General features: G+C 49.6%; 1 protein-coding gene across 1 annotated transcript in view; it reads right to left on the reverse strand.

The window, feature by feature from the left end:
• The window catches only part of EPB41L4B (erythrocyte membrane protein band 4.1 like 4B), a 142,333-nt gene that overhangs the window by 8,348 nt on the left and 118,391 nt on the right, over positions 1–15,594 (reverse strand). Inside the window, 3 exon segments of the mRNA XM_047768117.1 lie at positions 2,398–2,466; positions 11,476–11,553; positions 14,257–14,437. Of these exon segments, the coding sequence (XP_047624073.1) occupies positions 2,398–2,466; positions 11,476–11,553; positions 14,257–14,437 (328 nt within the window).

Here is a 15,594-nt window from a genome sequence, read left to right on the forward strand (position 1 = left end):
CAGTTTTGTCCTATAGGGTTTGTCTCTGCCTGCTTCCCCTTCCTCCTCTCATGCCCCATATCCTTGCTTGCTGCCTTCCAGGCCCAGTGGCCTTCATTTCAGTCCCCTGAATGTGGGATGACCCCTCTGCCCCAGGACTCTGGCTCATGCTGTTTCCTCTGCCTCTCCAGCTGTCTTCAAGCCACTCTTGCCCAGTTCTTAAAAGCCCTGGTGTGCTTTCTGACATTGGCTTCCTGCTCCCTCTTGGCCCCCAGTTTTTCTGAAAGGGCTTCCCTGGGTGTCTCATAGCACTGCCAAGGCTGGGCAGCAGGCCAGAGTGCCTGCCTCAGCCTGTGGAGGAAGCAAAGCCGGAGCTTCCAGCTGGGGAACTGTGTCCAGCCAGACTGCAGGGGCCAGATGAATGTCGGGGCAGTAGCACTTAACAGCCTGGCCCAGCCCCCCTGTCTCTGCCCTCTGGTTCTTAAAAGGCAAGTTTTGGAAGCAGATCACAACCCTACAATGGATTTTTTTTTTTCTTTTATCTTTTTTGTCTGTCCCACAGCATATGGAGTTCCCTGGCCAGGGATCAGATCTGCGCCGCAGCTGCCACTTAAGTCGCAGCTGGGACAACACTAGATCCTTAACCCGCTGTGCCGGGCAAAGGATCGAACCCGCTTCCCAGAGTTTCCAGGACGCTGCCGATCCTGTTGTACTATAGCAGGAACTCCAAACCTGTTTTTACTTCTGCATGGACTGCTGGACACCGTCCCACTTCTGTTCATCCTCTGAAACCTGAATCAGCCACTGCTGACTCCCTCCCTGTTCAGGTGGCCAGAGTCATCTCAGGTAATATCATCACCACTCACGAGACCGCATTTCCAGCTACCCCTAGGTCACCTGACAGCCCACCTCAAAGATCCTCTGGGTGGGCCTTTGAAGGAGCCTCAGGGATCACTTGGTTCTGCGAATCGCACTCTCTGCTCCCTGGGAAGAGGAGAGCGTGAGGGGAAAGACAGGGGAGCTTGGATCCCCCACTTCTGCTCATGAGAGAGTGAGCTTCTGCAGAAGCTTTTCTTTAAAGCAAAAAGTTGAGCAGCTGAAAAGAATCCTGAAAATCATCGAACGCTCTCATTTTGCAGATGAGGAAACTACAACATGTAAATGTTTTAAAACATTTCAACAGTTTGCAGAGAGTTGAAATAAGCTGCTCAGTGACACAGAGAGCGGTGGTAAAGGAATGCGGGTTGTCATGACTACCGGCTCTTGTTAATTACACCACCGGGCCTCTGAGAGCAACAACAATTGTGCTTGACATTTGTGGGATGGTCTGTGGTTAGTAAGGTACTTTCAAGTTCTTGATCCCTTTTGATCCTTGCCTCAACCGGATACAAGGAGGAGGATATTCTTATTTCCACTTTAAATAAGAGGAGATTGGTGCTCAGAGTGGTAAAGCAATGTAACCTAAAATCATACCATTATCAAATCCAATTTTTAAAAAATTTAAAAAAATAAATTACATTCTTAAAAATCAAATTAAATCATACTGTTATCAAGATACAGATCCAGCCTAAAAGAACTGAAAACAGGGACTCAGACAAATACATGCACATGCATGTTCACAGCAGCATTATTCACAGGAGTCAAAAAGGTGGAAACAACCCAAATACCCATTAATGAATGAATGGATCAACAAATTGTAGTAGATACGTAATTTGCTCCGCACAAAGAGATAAAGTACTGATTCCTCCTACAACATGCATGAGACTTATAAACATTATGCCGAGGAGACAAGCTAGACACAATAGTTCACATAGTATATGATTCCACTTCTATAAAATATCCAAACTAGGTAAATCCAACAAGGCAGAATGCAGATTAGTGGTTGCCATGGGCTGGAGAAAAGGGGAAAAGGGGGAGTGAGTATGTGATGGGGTGATGAAAAGATTTTAGAACTAGATAGAGGTGGTAGTTGTATGACAATGCACTGAATGTCACTGAATTGCCTCTTTAAAGTGGTTAATTTCAGAGTTCCTGCTGTGGCCCAGTGGGTTAAGAATCTGACTGCAGTGGCTTGGATCACTGTGGCGGTGAGGGTTCGATTCTCCACCCCGCACAGAGGGTTAAAGGATCTGGTGTTGCGGCAGCTGCGGCTCAGATTCAGTCCCTGGCTCAGGGAACTTCCGTATGCCTCGGGTGTGGCCATGAAAATAGAAATTAAAAAAGGTTAATTTTATGTTACGTTACACTTACCTCAATAAAATAAAATAACTAGAAGATGCAGGACCCCCAACCCCAACCTCGCAGAGATCACAGATCAACAAAAGAAGTTGTTGGCATTGCTGACTGGCAGCCCACAGACAAGCACACCACGTGGGAACAATGTCTTAAAACACAGATCTGTTTTCTGGCTCTACTTACTGTAAACTGTGGCCCTGTAATGAAAGGATCAGGAAAGGGGGTCACTGGATCAGCCGGGAATGTTTTTATCTTCAAAAAAGAGACAGAAAAGAGTGTTACTTCCAGATTAGAAAATAAATGTTTTGAAATCGTTGGCAGTGCACTTTTAAAACCGAACCGAAGGATGCAGGGGAACTCATGCCCAGCCTGTGTTGCTGGTTAAGGAAATACACCAAGGGTCCCTAGATGTGTTGCCCAGCGGTTGTATCTGTACCATCACTGTACTAGGGGCTAGGACTCTACGGGGATGACAGGCTGGAAGCTTGTGTCCGCAGGGCACCTATGCTACCTCACCCTGACTGTGACCAGGGTATATGATGAGGCAGATGAGGGCTCCCTGAGGGCCTCCTGATGGCTCTGCTGCAGCTGTGGGGAGTGGACTAGAGGCCACTGGGAGGGCGCATCTGGGAACACAGTCTATCAGAGTGGACAGAGTACCAGGGGGCCCGGACTAATCAGGCCAAAAGGATTCATTGTCGGTCCACTTTAATTGCTGGGCTTCCTGTAAACTCTGGGCAATAGAGGGAAAACCTCAAGGGAACCCATCTAGACATGGCCTTGGGAACCACCGCCATGGCCTTGGGAACAGAAGGCATGGTGATGAGAAGGGCCCAGTGGCAGGCTCTGAAAGAGGGTGGGTGCCCTGGCATAATTAGGTACTGCTCAGTGGCCAAAAAGAGCCTTTGCTTCCATTTCTTTCTCTGGGTCATTTCATCTTTGGCCTCCTGGAGGCCTTGGAGGAAGGGTTGGGGGGGGGGCGTGAATTTCTTTAAGTTGGCCCAGAGAAGGGCCAGTAGGCCCAGGGGTCTGATGGCTCTGGCTCTAGCTTTGTCTGTGGCCCCCAGGGCAGAGAAACTGCCTGCTGGTGAATGTATATCGTGCTACCTGCCACCAGAGGGCTGTGGCCAAGACACTGGGGCCACCGTTGTCCACAGGCAGCCATCTTATTGGGTCTTGTCTATGGACCCTGGAAGACCGACTTGAAGGCCTTGGGTCATTCTCATGAGGGTGAGGTAGGGATGAGCAGACCCAACTCTGCTGAACGTTTCTGAATGAAGGAAGTAGGTCTCAGTTCAACCGACCTAGGAACACCAATGTCCTTGCACTGAGATGTCCAGCTCAACCCTTGCTCCCCTTACCCGAACTCCCTTCAGTCTCATTAAACATCTCACAATTCTCAGGGACCCAGGTGCCAACTCAGGCTGCCGATAGTGACTGTCTGCAGCACAGCAAGACAGGACTGGGGATGGGGTGGGGTAGCCTTGCTCCTCGCAAAGCCCAGTGGTTCAACATGGTGTTCTGAGAGCAACAACAAAGCGAAAAGTAACATACAGATAAGACTCAGACCATCATGAACTAAATGGGGAAAAGAGGATTATTATTGCTGTTAAAGAGACATGAACGTTGGCCACTTCAAAGTACTACTTTATATCTGCTCTAAAGAAGAAAAAGACATTCCAACAGTTACACTGGGTGGCTGGGCTGTGGCAAAGCACATTCATTCTTCTGTTGGTGTTGCCACTGGTATCAGCCCTTTAGAATGGGTGCAAAGCCAAAGCTGCAATACTGAACCCATCAGGGTCTGGCCTAAGAAAATAAAATCCCTGACACACAAGCTCCAAGTGTTCCCTCGAATAGTCACAAACTGGAAACAAAGCACACATCCTGCAGTGAAGTTTGTTAGGTAGATGGTGCACCATTCAATGGATGGAATATACAGAATGTGGTAACGAGAGCAAGCTAGAAACAACAGCACATTAGGTGAAAGAGGAAAACCAGAGATGTTATGGATACTATGACTTAAGTATGTAAATTATGGATGAATACAAATAAATATTAGAAAGAAAGATGCCAAAATGAAAAAAAGTTGTGCTAGGTTGGGATTACGGGTGATTCCTTTCATGTCCTGCTGTAATCCTCCTATTGTCATCCTGATAAATAGCAAGAATAGACAAGTTTTAAAAAGTTTTAATTTTCAATAGAAATGCACCTAAGATTTTTTTCCCCCTCTGGGAAAAGGATCTAAGTTCACCATGGCTCTAGGAAAACAAGCTGTTCACCATTCTGGAGACCTTGAGACCAAGGGGCGGGACCACAGCCACCGGTCCCAGTTTGATCAGGCTGACCAGACTCTGCATCCCATCCTGGAGTGGAAGCCCCTGTGGACCAGGCTCCTCTGGAGGTCCGGTGCTCTTGCACACCCATGGGGACGCCGCCTGGTGGCTCCGGCCCAGCAGGCCAGTGGGGGGCCCCTCTCCCTGCCAGGGTACCTACCAGCCTCGTTTTGATTGGAGGGTGCATGCAAACTCCAGTGGTCTCTTCCTTCAGGGGGAGAGAGAGTGGAGGAGAACAGCGAGAGTGGGCACAGTGGGGGGCGCTGGCGGGCTCTGCCTGCTCACGAGGAGAGGAGAAGGGGAGGAGGAGGTGGTGAGAGACAGGGAAGAGGAAGAGGAGATACGGGGAGGGGAGGGGAAGGAGAGAAAGACAGCACAGTGCAAGACGGATCTGTCAGCTCCAGACGGCTCTCAAGCCAGCCTCACCCGCAGCCTCCTTCTAGCCTCTGGCCACCTGGCTTCTGGTCCCGCCCCCTTCCCTCCTCTCTCCACCGTCTCTCCTCCTCTCTGGCCCTCATCCGCCTCCTCTACCATCTGAGCAGAACGGCAATGGCAAAATCTCATTCCCCGGGGCTGGCAGGTAGGCGCCATCTCCTGTGTCAACTGTACAGGACCAGCAGCAGCCTCCTGGTGCGCTGCAGAGGGTTCTGAAGCATCGACTCAGGCCAAGCCAGAAAGCGCTCAGATAAGTCAGGGATGCTGGCTCGGGGGCAAGATGAGCCACGGCCACACACCTGAGTGTTTGCCTTCTGTGCCTGGTGGCCTCCTGCACTCTGCTAAATGAGGGTCCCCATGATGCTGGAGAGGTGAGTACATGTCCAACAGAGAGCTCCCAGAAAGAGATACATCAGTGAGGAGAAATGGAGAGCTGAAGATTTAATCTGTCATGGCTCTCTGGGTTCAGAAAACAGACTGGCTTTAATACCCTCTTCCACATCTATGGACCCAGGCCTTGGCCCCTCGGATGGGCACTGGCTGGGGGTGGGTGGGGACAGGGGACAGGGGGCTTGCCGCTTAGCTGAAAGATGCCAAGCATTGTGAGAAAATGCCATGTCCCTTGGGATACGGGGTTCCCTCGCCCCAGCCCTCAATAGGGCCATGCGCCCCGCAGAGATCCAACAGCTTGTACCAGTGAGGATGAGGATGGCGAGGAGAAAATGCTCTGATGTCAGGAGAGGGAGCCACTGACAGGGTTAGTGTGGGTCTCAGGAAAGGACCATTCACTCCAGAGAACAAACACATGCATCTTCCAGCTCAAAAGGGTTTTTGGTTGTTGTTGCTGTTTTAAGTAGATGGTATGGCTTTGCCATAATAAAGTACAGCCTCTGGGAAAGTTTCACTGAAAAATTATCAAGAACCTTTCAGGCTCCTTCTCCATCGCCATATTGATCTAACTCCACCCGCTTTACCACTGTGCAGTCCTGGACTGTCTCTAAAGGGATTTTACTGCCACTGTTCACAATGGCCTTTGCAACAGCCTTCTTTTATTTATTTATTTATTTTTGGTCTTTTTTGCTATTTCTTGGGCTGCTCCCACCGCATATGGAGGTTCCCAGGCTAGGGGTCCCATCGGAGCTGTAGCCACTAGCCTATACCAGAGCCACAGCAACTTGGGATCCAAGCCGAGTCTGTGACCTACACCACAGCTCATGGCAACGCCGGATCCTTAACCCACTCAGTGAGGCCAGGGATCGAACCCACAACCTCACGGTTCCTAGTCGGATTCATTAACCTCTGAGCCACGACGGGAACTCCACGACAGGCTTCTTTTATAATTCAGATTTGGGAGATGCAAAAATTGCATCTGCAAAGTCTAAATCCCTGGGTCGAGACCCTCTTGTTGATTTGTTTCTAAATCTATTCTTCAGAAACAAGTGAGTCCACATTCATCACCTGCAATTAGGTTTTACCATCCTGCTTGGCATCTCTCCCACTGCTCTGTCTGGACCTCAGGATCAATTCTGTGCTCTACTAGATGCTATCTAAGGCATAAATCACTAAGAAATATGGACATTCTGCCTTGAGGACAAAATGTGTACTGGCCACCAGCGTCTGAACTGAAGATTATAAAGGATGACTTAAAGCTTTGCCCCGCATTGGACTTTCACGGTAAAAAAAAAAATGTTGGTCCATGCCACAAGCATCTCTGACCTTCCTAAGATTTTAAAGTCAGATTTCTAGATTTGTCTGAGTGGATTTATTTTTTTATTATTTATTTATTTATTTATTTATTTATTTATTTATTTATTTATTTATTTATTTTGTCTTTTTGCCTTTTCTAGGGCCACTTCCCGTGGCATATGGAGGTTCCCAGGCTAGGGGTCCAATCAGAGCTGCAGATGCCGGCCTACGACAGAGCCACAGCAATGTCAGATCCAAGCCACGTCTGCAACCTACACCACAGCTCACGGCAACGCCGGATCCTTAACCCACTGAGCAAGGCCAGGGATCGAACGCACAACCTCATGGTTCCTAGTCAGATTCATTAACCACTGCGCCACGATGGGAACTCCTGTCTGAGTGAATTTAAACAAGAGCATCCCTAGGGTTCCCATACTTCTGACTTCAAGAAATAAGATAACACATGTAATAGGATACTATTTTGTTTTATTTTATTTTCTGTCTTTTGTCTTTTTGGGGCCACACCTGTGGCATACGGAGACTCCCAGGCTAGGGGTTGAATCAGAGCTGCAGCTGCCAGCCTACACCACAGCCACAGCAATGCCAGATCCAAGCCATGTCTGTGACCTACACTGCAGCTCACGGCAACACCCGGTCCTTAACTCACTGAGCGAGGCCAGGGATCAAACCTGCATCCTCATGGATGCTAGTCAGGTTCATTTCTGCTGAGCCACGAAGGGAACTCCAAGACCTGGATTCTGACTGGCTTTGCAGGTGGGTGGAGGACAGGAATCAGGGAGGGACAAGCCCGAAGAGACAGCATCAGGGACACAGAAGGTTTGGGTGCTTATGGTCAGTGTTACCTGAAGAGGGAAGCTGGTGTGACCAACCTGGAGCAGAGGGCATGACTCTGCCTTCCAAGGTCAGCATCATTGACTGTCCAGGTGACCTCCTTCCAACTGCCTTCATCCTGCCAACACCCACCCTCCACCCCCGTGCACGTGCTCACCCGCACCCCAGGGGAGAACACCAGCTGGAGAGTAGGTGCTGTCTTCACTCACTTGCCTTCTTCCCTTCCCATCCTCCCACCCCCACTCATCCCTCCCCAGCAGAAACCCTTATCTGATCACGAAGTCTGTGATACAGATTCCAGGCAGACCGCAAAGCTGCAGAGGTTGAAGGACTTGGATTGCTAAATCGAGTTACATAATAAAAGAGCTGGGGATCAGAGAAGAAGCGATCCGGGGAAAGGAGGGAAAACGTGCTACAAGCGTGAAGGTAGAAAGAACATTTTTGTGGAGCGTTTGAGGACCTAAGTCCTTGGGGCAGTGCTGGGTGCAAGAGAACTAAGAAGCAAAAAGAGAGTCAAGAAGTCTTCCTGGGGGGTGTTCATTTAATCTTCTGTCATTATTTTAAGAGACCCCAGTTGAAGAAGGAACCTTTTTTCCACCCTATTATTTTTCCTGGCTGTTTGGACCATGATTCATTCCATGCAGAGACTGGATCATAAGGGTTGAGAATCACAAGGGTTAAACTAGCTCCAACAGTGTCTTGGTGGAACTTGGTTTAAAGAAGGCAAGAAAGTCTGTCCCCTTCCTCTCTCTCGAGCTTCCTGTCGTTCTAGCTCTGGCCCAAACAACCAGGGCAGTGATGCAGCTTTAGGAACTGCATCCTGCCCCAGACCCTAAGTCTAATCTTCCCTTGCTTGTCCTTAGAGATACAGATGCCATGCCCCTCCATCACCATGGCAACAAGGGCAGAAAGAGCTGCAGCTCGAATTTATGTGAGGCTGGGAGGAACAGATGGAGGAGATGGAGGGAAGAGGACCAAGAAAAGGGAGAAGCAGGCTGCTGAAGTCCTTCCTAAGACCCTTCAGCACTCATGGAGATAGGACTTTGGAGGGAAGCAAGGTCAAAGCCAATGATGCCAAGGAAAGGCCAAAACACCAGCCCTCCAAGCACACCTTCTGTGTGCATGTGATCTGTGAGTGTGCACTTGCTTCTCAAGTCCATGAGAACAAGACCAATCCTGAGAAGAGGTATTGATGGTAAATTTTAGCTGTGAAGTGGGCAGTCGTGTCTTGTACAAGGACCTCATCTGTCCTGTGGCTGGGCAGTGCAGCACTTGGACCCTGTATCAGAGCTCGGTCAGAGCTGTCCAGAGGTGTAAGCAGAGTGTTCTGGGGACACAAAATAAGCTCCCTGTTGTGGGAGAGGTACAAGCAGAGACTGAAGAGTCATTTGGGAGGCACTGGAACCTCAGTTCAGAGGACTTCTGGGTCCCTGCCAGATGCTGCTTCCTTTCTAATCGCAGTCTGTTATGTCAAACACAGAAAAGATGGGGGCAATTAAGTCTACACGCTAGATCTGCAACACACAAAGGTCTTTAAGGGAATCCCATCTCTCCTGTCAAAGCCGCAATGTATTTTTTGTAAATTAACCCTGGTTCTCAGATCCACTAGACCCTTTAATTAATAATCAGTAGTTTGCTCATGCTGTAACTTCTGCATAGAATGCTTTGGTCCATTACTTCCACCTGGCAAACTCCTACTCATACTTTAAAACCCTAGCACTATGAAGCCTTCTTTTCCCAAGTGCCCCCAGAGAGGATTAGGCACAGGATCCCACAGCAGTAGTTTATATGGATTCTCTCTCTCTCTTTTTTTTTTAAGGGCCGCACCTGTGGCATATGGTCCCAGGCTAGGGGTCGAATTGGAGCTGGCCTACACCACAGCCACAGCAAAGGCAGATCTGGGCCAAGTCTGTGACCTACATCACAGCTCACGGCAATGCAAGATCCTCAACCTACTGGGTGGGGCCAGGGATTGAACTCACATCTATATGCATACTAGTCAGGTTCATTACTGCTGAGCCACAATGGCAACTCCTAGAGGGACTCTCTTATGACGTTAATTGCAGCCTATTTCAGCAGCCTGGAAATTGCTCAAGAGCCCAACTCAGAGATTCCCCTACCAGATTCCATTCCTCCCAGGTGTGTTTTCTTCACAGAGGGCTAAGGAACTTAGCTTTCTCCCCCTTTGGCCTTCACAGGCCCTCAGGTTATAGCTAAGGGTGGGGGGCCTATTGTCCTGTAGCTAGATTCAAGCCCCAGCTTTCCTCTCCATAACATGGCCTTCCCAGGATGTAAAGCCTCACTTGGGACACCTAGTTGGGACATTGATGTAGCACCAGGCCCAAGTGGCCTAATTTGCTGTCCCTTCCCCTGTGCCCTTGTCCTGCTTGCCCAGCCTGGGGAGTGTTTTACACACAGCCCTTCTTCCAGGCATTGCTCTTCTCCAAGTTCCCTAAAGAGGAGGCCAGACTTAGCTCAGTCGGATGCAAAGCCATTAGAGAAAGAACAGGAACCTCTGGGTTCCAGCTCCAGCTTGGTTCCTACATGATTCCCCCGCTCTGGGACTCAGTTTTCCCATCTGTGCAAAGGGGCCGTGGGGTGTTTCCAGGTTATCCCATCTTGGCCATGAATAACCAGCCCCATTTACTGGCACAGGGGAAGGAAGTGACTCTGCAGTTCCCCAAGCAGGTGTCCATTCTCAACTGTTTGTCCCAAGGCGCTGACTTGGGGAAGCTCTGACTGTACCTGCTCTCCAGATGAGAAGTACAATTGCATAAATCACAAATGATTGCCTTGTGCCAGGTGAGGCAGGGCGGCCATCACTCCTAAAACCTGGATAGCGTTTTGCCTCATCTGTCCCCTCTTGATAGCCTCCCAGAAATCCTTCCTGGCTACTACCCCTTGTCCCGCGAGCCAGTCCTGAATGACTCCCACCTCTGTCTTCTCCCCGAGCACCTTCCACATGGCTCTGCTGCTCATCCTGCCCCTTCACCACCCGGAACCCCCTCCAGCCTCCAGCTGCCCTATCTGGTCCCAGAGCCTCACACACGGCCAGGTGCACAGAGAAGTTCTCAGGAAAGAGCTTTGGACTTGGCTCACATGCCAAACCTGAGGACCATGATTTATGCCCAAGAACACATGGATACCAGGCTGAGCCCAGCCAGAGAGACATCCAAGCTTGCCTGTGTCATCTAATAATATCAATAATATCTTCTACATACTTATGGTGCTTTATATATGGGGCTCTCTCTTTCCCTCTCTGTCCCCCCCTCCCATGTGGTCCTTATAACAAAGCACTCGTAGGCAGAGGGGGCAAACAATGACATCCTTATGTGACAGAAGATGCGGGAGCACCTATCCAGTGACAAGGCTCTTAAGGTGAGGAGCAGAGACTGGCACGAGGTCTTCCTGCATGACTCCTGGTCCAGTGCTCCCTCCCTGAAAGGGTTTCCCACCTACAGGAATCCCACGAGGCTACCATCCCTAAGGAGAGACCCACCTGCCAAGGATGGAGGATGGCAGGGAGGCAAAAGGGGTCTGGAAAGCCAAGGTGAAGCCTTGGGCTGGTACTTTAGACCAGAGCATGTTGTTGGAAGCGACAGCAAAGGATGCCCCACGGGCGGGCATGCAGGGCACAGCCCAGGAAGCCAAGAAGCCAACACTCAAGCACAGAGGAGCCCTACAAAGTTTGAGGAGCAGACAGGCGGGGTGAGGCCCCTACAGCCTCCCTCAGAGGAAACGGAGCACTGTCCTCCCTCCAGGGCTCCGGGAGGTGGAGGGACCCGTGATGCCTGAACCCTGAGTGAAAGCTGAGCCCCGAGCCTCCGGGCCACGAGCAGGACCAGAGGAAGAGCCTTCCCAACAGCAATGCCCACCTCTGTCCATCCGTCCCACTGCCAAGATGTGTCTATGGTCTGTGGCTTTTCTGGTTTTAGCAAAATGGGAAGTTTACCAGAGGAGTGGCTTCTGTGAAATCCATCAGGAGATCGCCTGGCTCCAAGGTAAAGGCACCTCCTCGGTCGGAGGGGCTCTGCAAAGGCAGACAAAAATATCCCGGTTAGCGACGGTGCTGGCTGACAGCCCAATTTCCCCAGAAAACACAGATGTTCACTGACTCTCTCTCCTCTCCGAACAGTCTAAGCCTGAACTCATTATCACGCCAACCCCTCCCAGAGTTCCCTCACTCAGCAGTGTACAAAATGTTGAGACCAAACCCCAATGTTTTTTTCGGAAAACTTAATGGGGAGAAGCAGGGTATAGGGTGGGGAGCTGTCTTCTTGAAGCTGCGAGCAGTTTTTTAAAAATGCTTTGAAATGGAGTTCCTGTTGTGGCTCAGCAGAAACAAACCCGACTAGGAACCATGAGGTTGCAGGTTTGATCCCTGGCTTTATTCAGTGGGTTAAGGAGCCAGCGTTGCCGTGAGCTGTGGTGTGGGTCACAGATGCAGCCCAGATCTGGCATTTTGTGGCTGTGGTGTAGGCTGGCAGCTGTAGCTTCGATTAGACCCCTAGCCTGGGAACCCCCATGTGCCATGGGTGCGGCCCCAAAAAGACAAAAGACTAAATAAATAAATAAATAAAAATTAAATAAAATGCTTTGAATGCTCTTTGACTGCCCTTTGGGGTTTAAAACAAAAACAAAAACACTTGGAAAAGTCCTTTGAATATATAGAGAAAGACGAGCCCATCCAAGATCAAGCCAGTCAAAGCCCTCGAGGAACTAAATTATTTTCATAATAATAAAGAAACTCTTGATGGTGGGAGAGTGGTACCTCTGAAAATCACGTTCATTTGGCGGGGGGGGGGTTGTCTTGCCCTGGGGTCTCAGCAGCATGGGGGGCCTTGGGGCCCTCGCGCGGGGGTGCGGTGGGGGGGGAATAAGTCCCATTAACTTGGTGCCAGTAAGGCCCTAAGGAGAGAGAGCGGCCAGGAGAGGGAGCCCTGTGGCCTCTGGAAGGATGTTGCCTGCATCTCCACTGAATTGCCTTCTGTTTTGTAAATATTGTTACTTGGTTCTAACCACAGCCTGGGATGTAGAGAGGAGCCTGTGTCTACACTTAGGACAAAGCAGTGCCAGCGACTCAGCACAGTGGAAGGGAAGCCGATTCCAGTTCCCAGGAGGTCATCTGCAGAAAAGCAGGGAGTCCCAGTCTGGGCCAGTCACTGGCTGAGGGGTCCAGTGGGAATCCTGTGGAGGAACACAGAGGTATTCCTAGAGACCCCAGCAAAGGACCCAGTGAAAGAATGGCCTTGGTCCTGTAGAATGTGGCCTGGTGGACTGACGTTACTTAAACATTGCCAGGAATCAGGACCCCTGGAACCGCAGAAGCCTCAGGCATCCGATTTGCACAAGTGCTTTATTTATTTATTTATTTTTTAGGGTCGCACCTGCAGCATATGGAAGTTCCCAGGCTAGGGGCTGAATCAGAGCTACAGCTGCCAGCCTATGCCACAGCCACAGCAACACCAGATCCAAGTTGCGTCTGTGATCTATACCACAGCTCAGGGCAACGCCAGATCCTTAACCCACTGAGTGGGGCCAGGGATCGACCCTGCATCCTCATGGATGCTAGCCGGGTTTATTACCGCTGAGCTACAACAGAAACTCCTGCACAAGTGGTTTGATCTCCGCTGGACCTGATGCCAGGTCATATATGCTGGGCTGGGTAGCAGATCTTATTCCCAGGTGTGGCTCAGAGAAAGGACAGAAGGAGTTTGAAAGGAGCAGCTGGGAACAGATTCTGGGGTTCCTGTCTTGTTCTTGGCGGCCCCGCCCCATGAACACCCCGCTCCCTCAGTGGGGTCCACAGACCAAGCAACCTTTGACTCGGCATCTGCTTGGGGAGCAGGAGGTGTGACCACGTGTGGACCAATTGCTGAAGCATGACCACAGCGAAGTGTCACTCAAAGAAAACTGAGAGAAATGTAAAGACCTTTGTCACCGTCCATTCGCACGGCTGGCAATCTCTTGACATTTCAAACTCACAAATAGAAAAATATTTCCCATTTTCAAACGACTGACACAGGCTATCCCAAATAAGGAATGGGATAGGGGCACGCCTATGTTTTTACCGCTCCCCATTTTCCATTATGGGGGTGGGAAGACCTGTTCCTCATTTTCTGTCTTCACCGCGGAGTAATAGCTTTTGTGGGGATGATAGTCTAAAACCAAAATTGCCCTCAAAAATCTCTTACATTTCCCTTCAAGTACAGCATAGACGGTTATATATATATATATATATTTTTTTTTTTTTTTGTCTTTTTGCTATTCTTGGGCCGCTCCAGGGGCATATGGAGGTTCCCAGGCTAGGGGTCGAATCGCAGCTGTAGCCACTGGCCTACACCAGAGCCACAGCAACGCGGGATCCGAGCCGCATCTGCAACCTACACCACAGCTCACGGCAACGCCGGATCCTTAACCCACTGAGCAAGGGCAGGGACTGAACCCGCAACCTTATGGTTCCTAGTCGGATTCGTTAACCACTGCGCCACGAAGGGAACTCCCCAGACGGTTATATATTATACTATTTGTCTCTCATAGGGTTATCTTATCTTTCAGGGGCAGGTTATATATATAAAATAAGTACTTTGCCGCCTGTGGTTACTGTTGTTTCACAAGCGCCCAGAGTTGAGGATGCAGAGTTTAAATGCACACAGATGCCAGGCACTGAATTGATGCAGAATTCTCAGCGAGCACAGCCATTCCTCAGGGCTTCCCCATCCCATCTCCGTACCTTGGCCCCGGGGGACAGCTGGCTCTTGCCTTCCGAATTCTGAGGCGAGCTGAGTTTGTGGACCTTGGGGGACGCCAGAGGCACAGAGACCTGTGTGGTGGTGGCCGTGGTGGTGGCCGTGGTTGGGGTCGTGGTCGCTCCCACGGCCTCGGCCAGGTCTGGAGGGAGGTCGTCTTCGTCACTGCGGTTGCTAAAAGCACATGAAGCTCTGCTCATTACAATAATAAACAGGCTGTGGGGAGCGGAGGGAGGGCGAAGCGGGTGGGACGGCCAGGGTGGGGGGTTGGGGACTCCCCAAGCAGATGTCTACCAGATGTCTGCTGACAGGACCCCATATATTGACCTTTAGCCAAAACAAACTTGGGCTGGGTTTTCTGTCACTTGCCAAGGGCTTTAAAAAAATGTTTTATTATGAGAAATTCTATATAACCTAGTATTTATCAGTTTATCTGTTTGTAAGTGTACAATTTGGTGGCTCAAATACAGTCACAGTGTTGTACAACCATCACCATCGTCTATACCCCAAACTTCTTTTTCATCCCAACAACAACTCTTTACACATTGAATGACAACTCCCATTGTCCCCTGATAACATCTGTTCTGCTACAGGAGCTCCGGATGGGCCACCCTGAAAGAGGCGACAACAGCATATGGATTATTTTGAATTAAAGTTACTTAAGAAATGGCCAACACGGGGGCCCTCCTCTCTGTCCCCCTGAAAGCAGGAAATACCCCTCTCATGTGAAAGGTACCCTCCCTACATCTGGAGGTAGAAGGATGCCCTTATCACCAGAGATAAGAAACTGGGGCCGAGAAGCCTGTATAAACAAACCTTGTTCCTTCTTTTAAGTTATTCCCCCAAGCCCCAGCTCTGTTTAGAATCTTCACTAAAAGAGTACCCAAGCCCTAAGTTTCTTTGTCCTGTCAATTCCTCACAAATTTACTGTTTCTTTGCCTAAAATAATATAAAAGCTGCCTGGTTTTGGTCACTTCTTAAGTCCCATTTTCTGAGATCTCCATGTGCATGAATTTAAATTTTCTTTTTCTCTTGTGAATGTGTCTCTTATTTTAAGCCCAGCCATAAGGACTCAAAAAAGGCAAAAGGAGAAAGCCCACATTCCTCTCCCCTGCTGCTTTCTGTCCAGATGAATTTGACTACTCTGGGTACCTCAAATAAATGGAATCATATAATAAATGTCCTTGTGTATCTGGCTTATCTTACTGATCATAATGTTTTCAAGGTCCATCCATGTTGTACCATAAGTCAAAATTTCATTCTTTTTTGTGGCTGCATAATATTCCATGGTATGGATAGATTTTATTTTGTTTATCCCTTCA

This window comes from Phacochoerus africanus, chromosome 2, assembly GCF_016906955.1.
Source record: "Phacochoerus africanus isolate WHEZ1 chromosome 2, ROS_Pafr_v1, whole genome shotgun sequence".
In the NCBI taxonomy this organism is placed as follows: domain Eukaryota; kingdom Metazoa; phylum Chordata; class Mammalia; order Artiodactyla; family Suidae; genus Phacochoerus; species Phacochoerus africanus.